Genomic DNA, 12,340 nt, shown 5'->3' on the forward strand with positions numbered 1-12,340 from the left:
CTACTACAACACATCCAGGACTTTTCACAGACACCTTTTTTTGGTAATCCTCTTTATCGAGAGGAGCTGTCTGATCAGCATTAATGGGCTTACACTCCCCTGATCGCATTTTCCACTCCTGATTTTGCCGGTCGCACATCATGTCGCTACTTTGTAAAGATAGTTATACATGATGCTTTTTGCGCAGACCCGTTTGGAGTACACTTTTACGCACTGAACTCAACATCGGGCTCGCGTTGGAGTGCTGAGAATTTAACTGTGAGGTTTTCACCTCTTTCTTGACCTCTCTGAGCGACACAAGCCGCCGGTATGTTTTCACTCTTGTCCGGGATGTTATGTTTTTGTGCTCTGGGATGTGGTCAGCTAACAAACAGGCAGGCGGACGATGGAAAGCGCTACATTTGCCGGGCAATACCCCTCACGGGCGATGCCAGTTGCCCTGTGACTTTGCTACCCGAGTTAAATGCCGGGGGTCAGGAAGAAGAGCTCAGAAACACGGTCATGCAGCTAAGGGAGACGATTTTACAACAGAAAGAAACGATTTCCAAACAGATTGGCACCATCAACGAGCTTACCACCAAGCTGTCTCTGTGCGCGTCAGCAACCACCGATAGAAAGTACGACAAAGGGGGAACATGGGGCAAAGACAAACAAAACACGATGGGGGACGTTCCCGGGGATCCAAATGAAACTATCGACAATCTTGGAAAAACCATGCAGGGGCTCAAGGACCGACTGGAAAACCTTGAGGTAAGAGTCATTGCGCAAAGCATTGTGCCAAAGCCCGAACCTAAAAACCTGGTTTGCTTACGGATTACGGATTTAAGGGGATTAAAACAAACTGTCGATTCGCACAAAAGCAGAGCGTGACTTCTAAGAATTGTTACTGAGTTTATCGTGGAGAATCAAAGCAGTATGTGGGAAGAGATTATACAGCTAACTGGTTAATTTCTCGTGTGACCTGCCTTCACTTTGCTTGCGCTTTCAATAAATTGAATAGTCTTTTGTTCCTAGTCTTACCATGACTACCACACAGTATGAAAATACTCAGTTTCAAGCCCAGTATGTGCCTCCCACATTAAAATAAATGAGTGGATTCTCCTGACAGGAGAGGAAAACTGACTGAAAGACTTTTATTTAAACTCAGTCTGTAAACCTGCCAATCAGTCACACAGAAGCTCACAGCTCTCAGGGGGGCTTAGTGCACATCCTGCTTATGATAACTGGTGATGTTGATCCTTCCTTAGCAACAGCAAATGAGGGCCAACATATCTGGAGCCTCGTTCCCCAGTGAGCTCCGTGACCTGCTGCAGCAACGTCTTGGAGAACTGGAGAAACAGCTCCTGAAAAAAGTCAGCACCTTGGAGGCGGAAAAGAGCATGCTGTCCAATGCCACAGCTGCCTACAGGCTGAAAACAGAGAGCACTCTAAACGCATTGGTAGAGAGGATCAATGAGTTGGAGAAAGGTACAGCCAAGCACAAACTCACATATTTACATTACAATAGCTGTAGAGAACAAATCAAGAGGAAATGTTATTTTGAGATATAAATAGGTTTCAATGACATACAGCCCATTTAACAGATTGGATGACTACACAGAGAATAGTCCCACACGAAAGGAAAATTACAAGAGTGGAGAAAGGCTGCTGCCCTCTGCACTCAGAATAGTCAAGATGATCTTATGAATCACCAAAGGTGAAATAACGGGTGAGAAGATTAGCCTCATGGGTCACCTCTCCCTCCTTACACCACGGGTCTTTTCTGCCGATCTTATTACAGGCGGAGGAGACTTCATATCCCCAGAACAGTTTAAGCTGTCCCTGCCCCAGCGTACCAATTACCTGTATGGCCGTATCACCAAGAGCTTGCCAGAGATGTATGCTTTCACTCTCTGCATGTGGATCAAGTCCAGCGCCAGCCCTGGCATAGGCACGCCTTTTTCTTACGGTGTACCAGGGCAAGCAAATGAGATTGTGCTGATTGAATGGGGCAACAACCCAATTGAGCTTCTCATTAATGACAAGGCAAGTAATTAAATCGGATTGAAATAGTGATTTAGTAAAAATCATATTTGTACCAAAACACACGTTTCAAAATTATAATGTCTTTTTGACCCTAGGTTGCTCAGCTTCCCCTGGAGGTTCGCGACGGCAGGTGGCACCACATCTGCATCTCTTGGACCACGCGAGATGGTCAGTGGGAGGCTTACCAAGACGGGGAGAAGCTGGGAGCTGGTGACAACCTGGCAGCCTGGCACCCCATCAAACCTGAAGGAGTGATCATCCTGGGGCAGGAGCAGGTGAAATGATACAGTAAAATCTTTGATGAATGTCTATTTTTAGATTCATCGTCAAAAAAAGAATGTGTTGCAGCTATGTGCACTCAACTCAACACGCTCACATTACTGCAAGAAGAAAATAACTTGAAAATGCTGTACCAAGCGCTTCGACTAATAAGACGCACTATTTATGAGGTGTCTCTGCAAATTGCAGATGGAAAGAAGAAAATTACCCAGATTTAAAGCGGCACAAATGAGATCCAGGCTGATTATCAGAACAAAACAATTAACAGAAACAACAGTGAATCTATCACTGCCCACAGCTGCTGAGGTCGCTAAATGAATCAATGTATTATTACCTCTGCCAAGCAGGTAATAACGCATGTTTTTATTGACGTTTGTTTGTGTCCCTTTTAATGGCTTTACACAAAACCTGCCCAGTCTATTTTCGTGACACTTCGTGTTGAGGGAAGAAGCCATTAAATATTTGGTGTGCATCCAGATCCCTCTTTAAAAGGCATGAATGGCCGTTTGCTGAGGCTTGTGGTCTTTGAGTGCTGTTATCGTTTAAAAAAAAATCATATTACTGTTCAGTTCTGCAGGGAACATTTGGTATCCAAATCACTGCTAATCAAAGTTTACATAGCAGCATGCAGAATATTTATGTGATTGAAGGGAACCTAATTTCCACTTCCATATTCATATTCTTGGTTTCTGTTAGAGTAGCTTTGCATGATTCACAGTACAAAATAACTCCTCAGTTCCTCCTCTACCTGAGACGAGCCTTTTTACTCCTCTCCCTTTATAACCAGACTCCTTTTAAGCCAGCTTTCTTCTGAATGGCTGCCCCTTGCACTCTGTACAGTAGATCGGTTGGGACTGCTATTCTCACAGCCAGAGTTGTGTGTCTGAAATGACCATATTTAGTATATCCACTGTCTTTGACATCATACAGATTCAAGACTAGAAGAGTACATACATCACCAAAGCCGATGTCAGTTCTCTATCTTAATAATAATAATGGATTGCATTTATATAGTGCTTTTCGAGACCCTTAACGCGCTTTACAATTCCACTATTCATTCACTCTCACACACTGGTGGAGGCAAGCTACAGTTGTAGCCACAGCTGCCCTGGGGCAGACTGACAGAAGCAAGGCTGCCATATTGCACCATCGGCCCCTCTGGCCATCACCAGTAGGCGGTAGGTGAAGTGTCTTGCCCAAGAACACAACAACCAAGACAGACAGAGCTGGGGATCGATCGATAGGATTCATGAAATTTAGCTTGGTAGTTTTATCATACTCTTGATTGCAAACACATAAAACCACTGGACTTTATAGACTACACCTAACAAGGATTGCAACTGCAGTGCAGACAGATGACTGTGTCAGATGATTGCTTCAGGTCTTCAGGTCAAGCTTCTCAAAATTGTGTGAAGATGGTGTGAAAAGGTGCTTCAGCTGTAACAAGGACCAGCTTGACCAAGGTCAGGAGAATTGTTTGTCTAAGGACTTTGCACTCTTATCTGTCTACCACAAATTTTCTACCAGATATGACTAATAAATATTAAGTATTTTTCATATTTTCATTTTGAAATCAACAGTTTTAAAATCCGTTTCCTAAGTTTTGTTTCTCAAGCAGTTTATCCGTCAAGGGAGAGAGATTGAGTGAGAATCTGAATGTGAGGCAGAGGCTTAAATAACTGAAGGCGAGCCACAGGAGATCACAGCAGGTGGCACACAGGGAAGCATGATAGATGCTTTGCCAAAGTGACAAAGGAAAAACAGGACTATATAAACACAGAGGGCACAGCGGGAACTAAAAGAATAAAAATGAAGGCATGAACCAAAAAACAAACAACTGTAAAACTGAAAATTAAAAGAGAAGAAAAAAGTCAATAATATCACAAGAAAAAAAACTCAACCTCTGTTAAAATAATAAATTAATCAAATCAGGAATTCAACCATTCAGTGAACACATAATCAAGATTACAAATGCTAGAAGAACAATACAAGCCAAACAAAAACCAAATATATTAACCGTGAATCTAAAGTTCAAATCAACATGAATACCCATGATGCTCTCACGTGATCGCTTAGTGTTACTAAATTATGAAACATAAAGTCTTTAAAAAATGACACATTTCTTAGAAAACAGATAAAGGACTTGACCTCGTGTCCAAGAGTACTTTAAAAGACAGTACAAAAGTTTAATGAGCAGTTCATTCCCACTGACTGGCTCTTCCTCCGCACTGGAACAGGTAATTACGTTTGATGATGTTGTTGTCGATGCGGTTTAAATTCACATCCTGCTGTTTATGGCTCTTCCAGGACGTGGTGGGCGGGCGCTTTGATGCCGGACAGGCTTTCGTGGGCGAGCTGAGTCAGGTGAACATTTGGGATCGCGTTCTGAAGCCCGTCGAGATCCAGTCTATGGCCAACTGCACTTCGTACGTCCCTGGGAATGTCGTCTCCTGGCTGGCGAGCAACGTCGAAGTTTTCGGGAGGGGAGCGTTCAAGCGGCCCTTGGAGATATGCCAGGAGAGGTTGCCCAACGCTTAAAAAAACCTCTCAGCCTGTCATTTGATTTGTTAATGTTTCCATCCATTCAACTTTTTTTATTTTAAGTAGTCTGTTCATACTGTGAGGCAGCTTGTTCATTTTATTTTTTTATAGTTGGATGCTTTTCGTAGTCTGGTTTACATTTACAGCTTTGAGATTACTGAACCAATTCTGAAAAAGACCCCCTGAGATTACAGCTGTGACATTTTGACCGTTTGGTGTGATCCAGCGTTCAGGGCCACACATCTAAGTGTGTATTGTTTCGCCCAGGCTGATCACAATCACCTCTGCTTGCGGTTTCCAGTGGCAATTAGAGCGCTCCTTAGTGACAGCAGTTTCTTCATCACGATTAGGATACTTGGCTTCAACAGCCGTAGTAACATAAGGCCGTAGGTATTGGTGCTAAGACGTAAAATGACCCCCCCCCCCCCCACACACACACACACTCACTCTGAAGCTCTGAAGTAAAGAAAATCCACTCTAGTGCAGCACACTTGTAGTATGACAAACACATTAAGGTTCAGACCGACGTTGCCATTAACATGTGAGCGAGTGTTGCGTGCTGTGTAGGAGGAAAGATTAAAAGGGTGGCTAATGTTATGCCACCTCTTTAACCAAGCAATAGCACTGAGCCAACAGCAATCTGATCCTCACATGTTTGGCTCTTTTAAAGGGATAATACTAAAAAAAACAAAACAGAAAAACCCAAAGACCATATTTCATGTGGCACTGATGGATGAAGCACATCAGCGATTGAAATAAATCTGTGTAAGACATGCTGCTGATTTCATTTTATAGCTTACGTAGTGAAAAACAAAAGTGGGATGCATATCTGTCACCAGTGCTGCTGCTCATCACTGTTCTCTCTTCCTGGCTTTTTCCATCACAGGAAATGGTGAATCATTTTGAAAACATACACACAGCTTCTGTGTTGTGATGACAAAGAGTGAAAAAAAAAATTAAAACCTTATAACATGTGCTTGAATGTAAATTTGAATGTAACTTTCCATTATGTAACGTCTCTGTCCAGAAAAAAAAGTATTTTTTTAATGTGGTCTGTTTTTAGCACATTTGTAAGGCTTTCTCCACCTTGTCCTGTGGCCTTTTCATAGAAGTGCCATTAAATGTTTTCTAAGTGTTTCCAAATGTTTACCATGTACAGAAAATGTGGAAAATAAAGATAATTATTCCTGCAAAATGAATTTACAAGTGAACACGAGTACTCTCTGTGAGACTGTTTAAAAAAAATCATATGAATCTTATATGCCAGTTTTAAAACCATCTTGTTTGTTAGGCGTCACACGAGTAAGACAGACTTACTGTCTTACGGCTGTTCAGACTCTGATGGCTTCAGTCAAACAGCAACAGATGTCCCGGGTGGATTTAGCAACTCTTAACAGATGAGAAAGGTCAGGGGTGACATCACGGACACTCTCTATTAGACAAGTCTGCCACAGCCTTGAAACTACATGACACACATTCATTATTTGAGTTATTTAAGTTTAAGTTTCACTAAAATCCAGAATTATGAAATCATATAGAATACCATCTTTTTATATGTTAGCTTAGCCGCCCAGCTTGAGCAAAACAAAGCAATCGGTTAAGTTTGACAGGTGAAAAATATTTTTTGCATTTCTCAAAACCAAGAATTGTCAAAACCTGTTATACTCTAAGGGTCTTTGAAGATGGGAATATTAACTGTGCTCTTGTGGATTAGTAGCGAAGAATAATTTATATAATTCACACAGGTTGTTTTCAGGAGAGGTAAGCATTTCAGAAGCTTAGACTGGTCAAAAGAAAGCAAACCCTTAAAGGTTCAGGACATAATAAAAATAAGCTGGTTCTTAGCAGGTCTTAAAAATGTAATAGACACACAGAAGCAGTGTGTAAAAACTAAGTACACCCTTCCTGCTTCCACAGGAATTAAGAGGGTAAGTATCAGCCAGATGCTGCTTGATGAATCCACTTGATTAACTGATCATCAGAAAGTGTGGCCATTTCTATGAAAGCAGAAGCTTTTGCAGTTCGCTGCTCTGGAGCATTCAGGTATTTGGTAACACAATGCCAAGGAGGAAAAGCATCAGCAATGATCCTAGTAGAAACAACTATTGCTGCCCATCAATCAGGGAGGGGTTATAAGGCCAACAGATTGAAGTCCATTATCTGCCAATCTTCTCAGGACTGTGCAGACCCCAGGTGCAGGCTGTGTAAAGATGCCCCTGAGACAATCCAGCACATAACAGAAGGATGCAAGATGCTAGCAGGCAGAGTATACATGGAACTCCATAAATAAGTGGCCAGCATAGTATACAGGAACATCTATGCAGAATATGGCCTGGAAGTTCTGAAGTCAAAATGGAAGAGGCACCCAGTGGTGGTCAAGAATGACTGAGGTAAGATCCTGTGGGACTTCCAGATACAGACGGACAATCTGGTGGATGTTAAGATTCGAGTTTTGAGGAGAAGAAGAAAGCAGGCCGAGTCCAAGTAGGTGGCAAAAATAGTGATCTTTTATTACACACTTTGTGCACTAAGTGTGGGAAGAAACTTGCAACAACAATCTCCGCTGGGCGGCGGCTCTCCCATATCTTTTATATTCTCCATGATGACATCACACAGACCTTCCTGGAAATGATAACTTCCCCTCAGTCAGAAAGTTCTCCTTCTATGTCCTTCTATGGCTAAGAACAACAACATGTTCCAGATGTTTCTACTCCTCTGTATCTGGGAACATAACCAATAGTGTGTAGAATGTGTAGTTGTGTGAGAGTGTCAGTTTCCGGCCAACAAACGGTCAGTGTCCTTATCTGACTCTGTTTTGGGCCATCTGGATCCACAGCTAAGCTGGTGGTGAATTACCTTGTAGCCGATTTACTAAGAATGATATGATGAATGATACAATGATATATTGCTGATAAACTGATGCAGACTAATGAAGTAATAATGAACTAATAACAGTGCATGTAAATGATATCAGTGAGATTAAAATAGCATCCATTATCCTAACAACTCCTTTGAAACAATGTAAGACATTCAACATAATACAGGTCAATCCAACAGATCTAATGATTTTCACACTCTTCTAAGTCAGAGGTCTAATGCAAACTAAAACTACATACCATATTATAATGCAACTACTTTGATCTCATATATAAGGTAACATATGATAACAAAATAATCTCACATGGACAAACGGACAAACCGGACATAGTAGTGGTAGACAAGCAGAGGAAGACAGCCGTAGAGATAGATGTAGCGATACCGAATGACAGCAACATCAAAAAGAAGGAACACGAAAAAGTGGAGAAGTAACAAGAGCTCAGAGAAGAGCTCGAGAAGATGTGCAGGGTGAAGGTAACAATGGTCTAAATGGTAATCGGAGCACTTGGTGCAGTGACCCCCAAGCTAGGGGAGTGACTCCAGCAGATCCCAGGAACAACTTCCGAGATCTCTGTCTGGAAGAGCGCAGTCCTAGGAAAAGCTAAGATACTGCAATGGACCCTCAAGCTCCCAGGCCTCTGATAGAGGACCTGAGCTTATTTTATTTTATTTTTTGTTGCTTTCTGTTGGTTTCTTTGTATTTTACCATGCCTGCATCTGTGCATGCATCCATATCAGTTATGGCACCTTGCCAATCAAGCTTCGTCGTGTTAGTTTATAACTTAGCAATTCACTCTTTGGTCACTCTAGCAGCTAAAACACAGACCTTGAAGTTACAAAAAGATGGTGATGAAAAAAGAATCAAAGTTTGAAATTTGAAAAGAGAAGAAAAGAAGCAAAAACAAACAAAAAGCAAGTCCCACATGTCTAATTAAGTCATTAAAGTTTTTTTTACACATCAGTGATATGATCCATACTGTATGTATATTACATATATGTTCATATGTTTACATTACCACATCCAAACCTCAAACGTTGGTTTCAGTAGATATGAGTGAATATAACAGAGCTGAAATTTAATGACAGAGTTTTCTCTTAAAAAATGCGAACAGCTGCAGACGTTAACTTTTTTTTAGCTCAAGGTCAGCCTGATATTCATCTTAGCATCTGCATCTCCCCGCAGTGTCTTTGACAACCAGCATTCATCAAAACACTCACAATTAATAATGCTGACGTCTCTAACAGAGAACACACTATCATTAAACACCATCAAGGTAAAAAACTGAATAAAAATAACATGACTGATGCTAGAGGAGTTAGAAAAGATTCAAAGACTTTATGTAAGGTTAACTTTTACAACTCTTCCTGTTTTTCTACTGAATTTGAATCGATCCTTTCTTTCATCTCAGGCTGATGCTTCATTTTGCAGTAATTAGAAACAATATTGCTTTATATTTTTGTGTTTCTATCACAAAGTTGAATTTAAATAATTTTGATTTGTTTTGGTTATGATAAAGTTTTATTAAAAGAAGGTAATATGGCTCTGTGGAGGACTGGTCAGTCATTACCTCAGTAACTGCTGATGACACCACATTCATATTTGTGGCATTGATTTCTCAACAACAACTGGGTAATGGCTTAATCAGTAATGAAGAGAAAACAAACAAACCTGCATTCTGGTTTTACACAGGACTCAAACCCTGCCTTTCCAGGTGAAGGTCTTTTGTTGCCTAACCATGCCGTATCACTACTCTGCTTTTTAAACAAGTTTTTGCTATGCTCACTAGATCTGGCTTGAAAGAACTTGTCTCAAGCCTCGTGAGCTAAGCCTAAAAACAAAACCAGAGGAGGCGATTGAGTCTAGAGCCATATGAAAAACAAAGTACACCCTCTTTTTATTCTAAAATATAGCACATTAGTACACACTCAAAAACAATCTGTCAGGGTTCGGGTCCGTGACCCAGTGTCTTGAGTTTATTTTGGATTTTCTTACGTTATTGTAAAAATGCTAGTTCTTGTTCTTGTGCTATTATTTAGTCTTCTCCTCTTTGTTTAACGTTTAGTTATGCCCATGCTTGCATCTCCCTGTGCTTCATGTCTACCCAGTCTGTCATGTTTCTTGTCTGTGTGTTTCATGTTGTCAAGCTTGTGTTATTACGTCTTCGTCTCTCCATGCTTCCTGTTTTATTTTGAAAGGCCTGGTGGTTCCATGTTTAGTGTGTTAGGGTTTTACTTTTCCCTGTGGCGTCATGATCATTTGTGTCAGCTGTGTCTCCTCAGGTGTTTCCACTTCCCTCATTACCCTTCTGTCCTCATGCCCTGATTATCTCACGTTAGAGTTTTTCATGTTCCAGTTCAGGCCCTGTTCATGTCACAGTTTTCATGTTTTAGTTTTTCTCAGTTTAGGTTTCCAGATTAGTTTTTCTCCAGTTTGCCTTGCCTTGTTTTTTTTTGTTACACTTCGTTTGTCTCCCGTGTCTGCATTTTTGTCCACACCTCAAACACACCGGCCTGCTCGGCTGTGACAAATCTGGCCCATACCAGGTTCTACAACTGCTTAAAGACAGATGAATAAGATGTGACGTATTATATTAGGTATTTATTTAATAAAATAGCACTGTGTGTGTTAAACTAAGTACACCTCACCACATGGTTCACTGGTACAAGCTAATGAAGTAATGGTTTTCTGTATGACTTTCTCACATTGTTAGGAAGTTTGGCCCACTTTTCTTTGCAGCAGTTCTTCACTTGTCCAGTTTTCTCATTTTAAAAATCTAGGTAAAGCAAATAAGTGGAAGACAAAGGAAGAAGTAAATCAAGAACTAAATGCTATGTCCTTAAAAATATGACAAAAACTGAGCAAAGACCTAAAAGAGGACCCAGAGATACATTTGGAAGGCTGTAAAGAAGTCATTCATACAGAAAGGAAACAGATCAAATTGTCATTAATATATATGCAGGACGTCAGAGAGCTGTACAACAGTGAGTGTCTACAGCCATCTGTAAGATGGGTTGGAAGCACAGAGTCCAGAGCCCGGACCTCAACATTATTGAAGCAGCCTGGGATCATCTTGACAGAACTGAACAAAAGGCACCCAACAGCTAAAGAAGGGCTTTGAACAGGGGTGGGCAACTCCAGGCCTCGAGGGCCGGTGTCCCTGCAGGTTTTAGATGTGTCCTTGAACCAACACAGCTGATTTAAATGGCTAAATTAGCTCCTCAACATGTCCTGAAGTTCTCCAGAGGCCTGGTAACGAACTAATCATGTGATTCAGGTGTTGACCTGGCTTTGAATGTCCTTCAAGAAACCTAGAGAATGATTCTTGAAGACCAACTCAAGAGTATGAAAAAATGTGTTTTTGTATAGAGTTAGCATTTTCTCGCCGTGTTTACATGGTTACTCTCATGGTCTGTCTGTGGACTCAGTGGTTTTGGTTTTGATTATTATCTTATGTTTTAGGTTCATTCTTGTTAGGAATTTCTTGTTCTCAGGTTTAGTTTCTGTTTTGTATTTCGAGCTCCTTTTGTTCTGTCTCTCTGCCTGCCTGGTCCCGCGTCTTTGTGCTCCCTCCCTGTTGCCATGTCTTGTGTTAATTCTCGTGTCTGTGCATACCTGTTGTATTTCCTGTTTTATTTTGAAGGTCCTTGTCTCGTCAGCCTGTCACCTCCTGTATCCCATTCCCGGATTGCCCCTGTGTGTATATAAGCCCTGTGTTTTCTCCTGCTTGTTGCTGCTCCGTCTGCGTTGTCTCCTCGAGACTCCCTGTGTTTCTGCCGTATGATAGTTTCAGGTCAGTTTTGTTAGTTTTCTCAGTTTAGGTTTATCTGTATGCCCTTCTCCGTTCCTCCTGTATTGTGTTCACCTCACAAAATAAAGCTCAATCTCTGCATCTACGTCAGTGCCTGCATTTGGGTCCTTACCTCACCTCCACACGGCCTGCCTCGCCAGCCGTGACAGTTTCTCTCTAGCTTTCTCCCACAGTACAAAGACACATATGGCATTAGGTTAATTGGTGATTCTCAATTGACCATAGGTGTGACCGTGAGTGATGTGTTTTGTGTTAGCACTGCAGCAGCTGACAGATTAGCAACCTGTCCAGGGTGTTGCCTGCCTATTGCCCTAAGACAGCTGTGATAGAAACTCTTGAATTGGTTAGATGAAAGAAAATGGATGAACAGGTTGATTTCCTGTCCAGTGACACCAAAAACATGTTACCTACCACAACCTTATTGAAATTCAGTTCATGTTCATGACATGACCCAAATTTCAATGTAACATTCATTCATAGTACATTGTATTGTGTCAATATAACTGATACAAAACACAAGGTTTATAAAAGATAAAGAGCTTCACATGTACTTTCTGTAAAGTTCAAAGTAGAAGTTGTTCAGATAAATATGCTCATTTGAATTGTGAACCTGAGCATCATGCATGATAGGACAGAGTCGAGTATTAGCTCTCTGCAAAAAAATATATCTTGTGCAGCTGTGCCTCAGCGTTTAGGAGTGCAAGATGAAGGCCAAAACAAATATTTAATTGTTTTTCTAGAAAGTAACACCGACGCAAGGCCTCGATTCATACATCAATTAAAAACATGGAATAAATGAGTGGTCCAAT

The 12,340-nt window shown here is 41.2% G+C and overlaps 1 protein-coding gene across 1 annotated transcript; it reads left to right on the forward strand.

Annotated features, from left to right (window-relative positions):
• On the forward strand, window positions 1-6,032 carry nptx2b (neuronal pentraxin IIb). The gene is made up of 5 exons (XM_080873128.1): window positions 1-750; window positions 1,248-1,467; window positions 1,781-2,025; window positions 2,121-2,300; window positions 4,612-6,032. The coding sequence occupies exons 1-5, from the start codon at window positions 310-312 to the stop codon at window positions 4,840-4,842; spliced, it is 1,317 nt and encodes a 438-aa protein (XP_080729254.1). The 5' UTR covers window positions 1-309; the 3' UTR covers window positions 4,843-6,032.
• The last annotated feature ends 6,308 nt before the right edge of the window (window positions 6,033-12,340 follow it).

This window comes from Rhamphochromis sp. 'chilingali' (genome assembly GCF_963969265.1).
Source record: "Rhamphochromis sp. 'chilingali' genome assembly, chromosome: 22".
Classification (NCBI taxonomy): Eukaryota; Metazoa; Chordata; class Actinopteri; order Cichliformes; family Cichlidae; genus Rhamphochromis; species Rhamphochromis sp. 'chilingali'.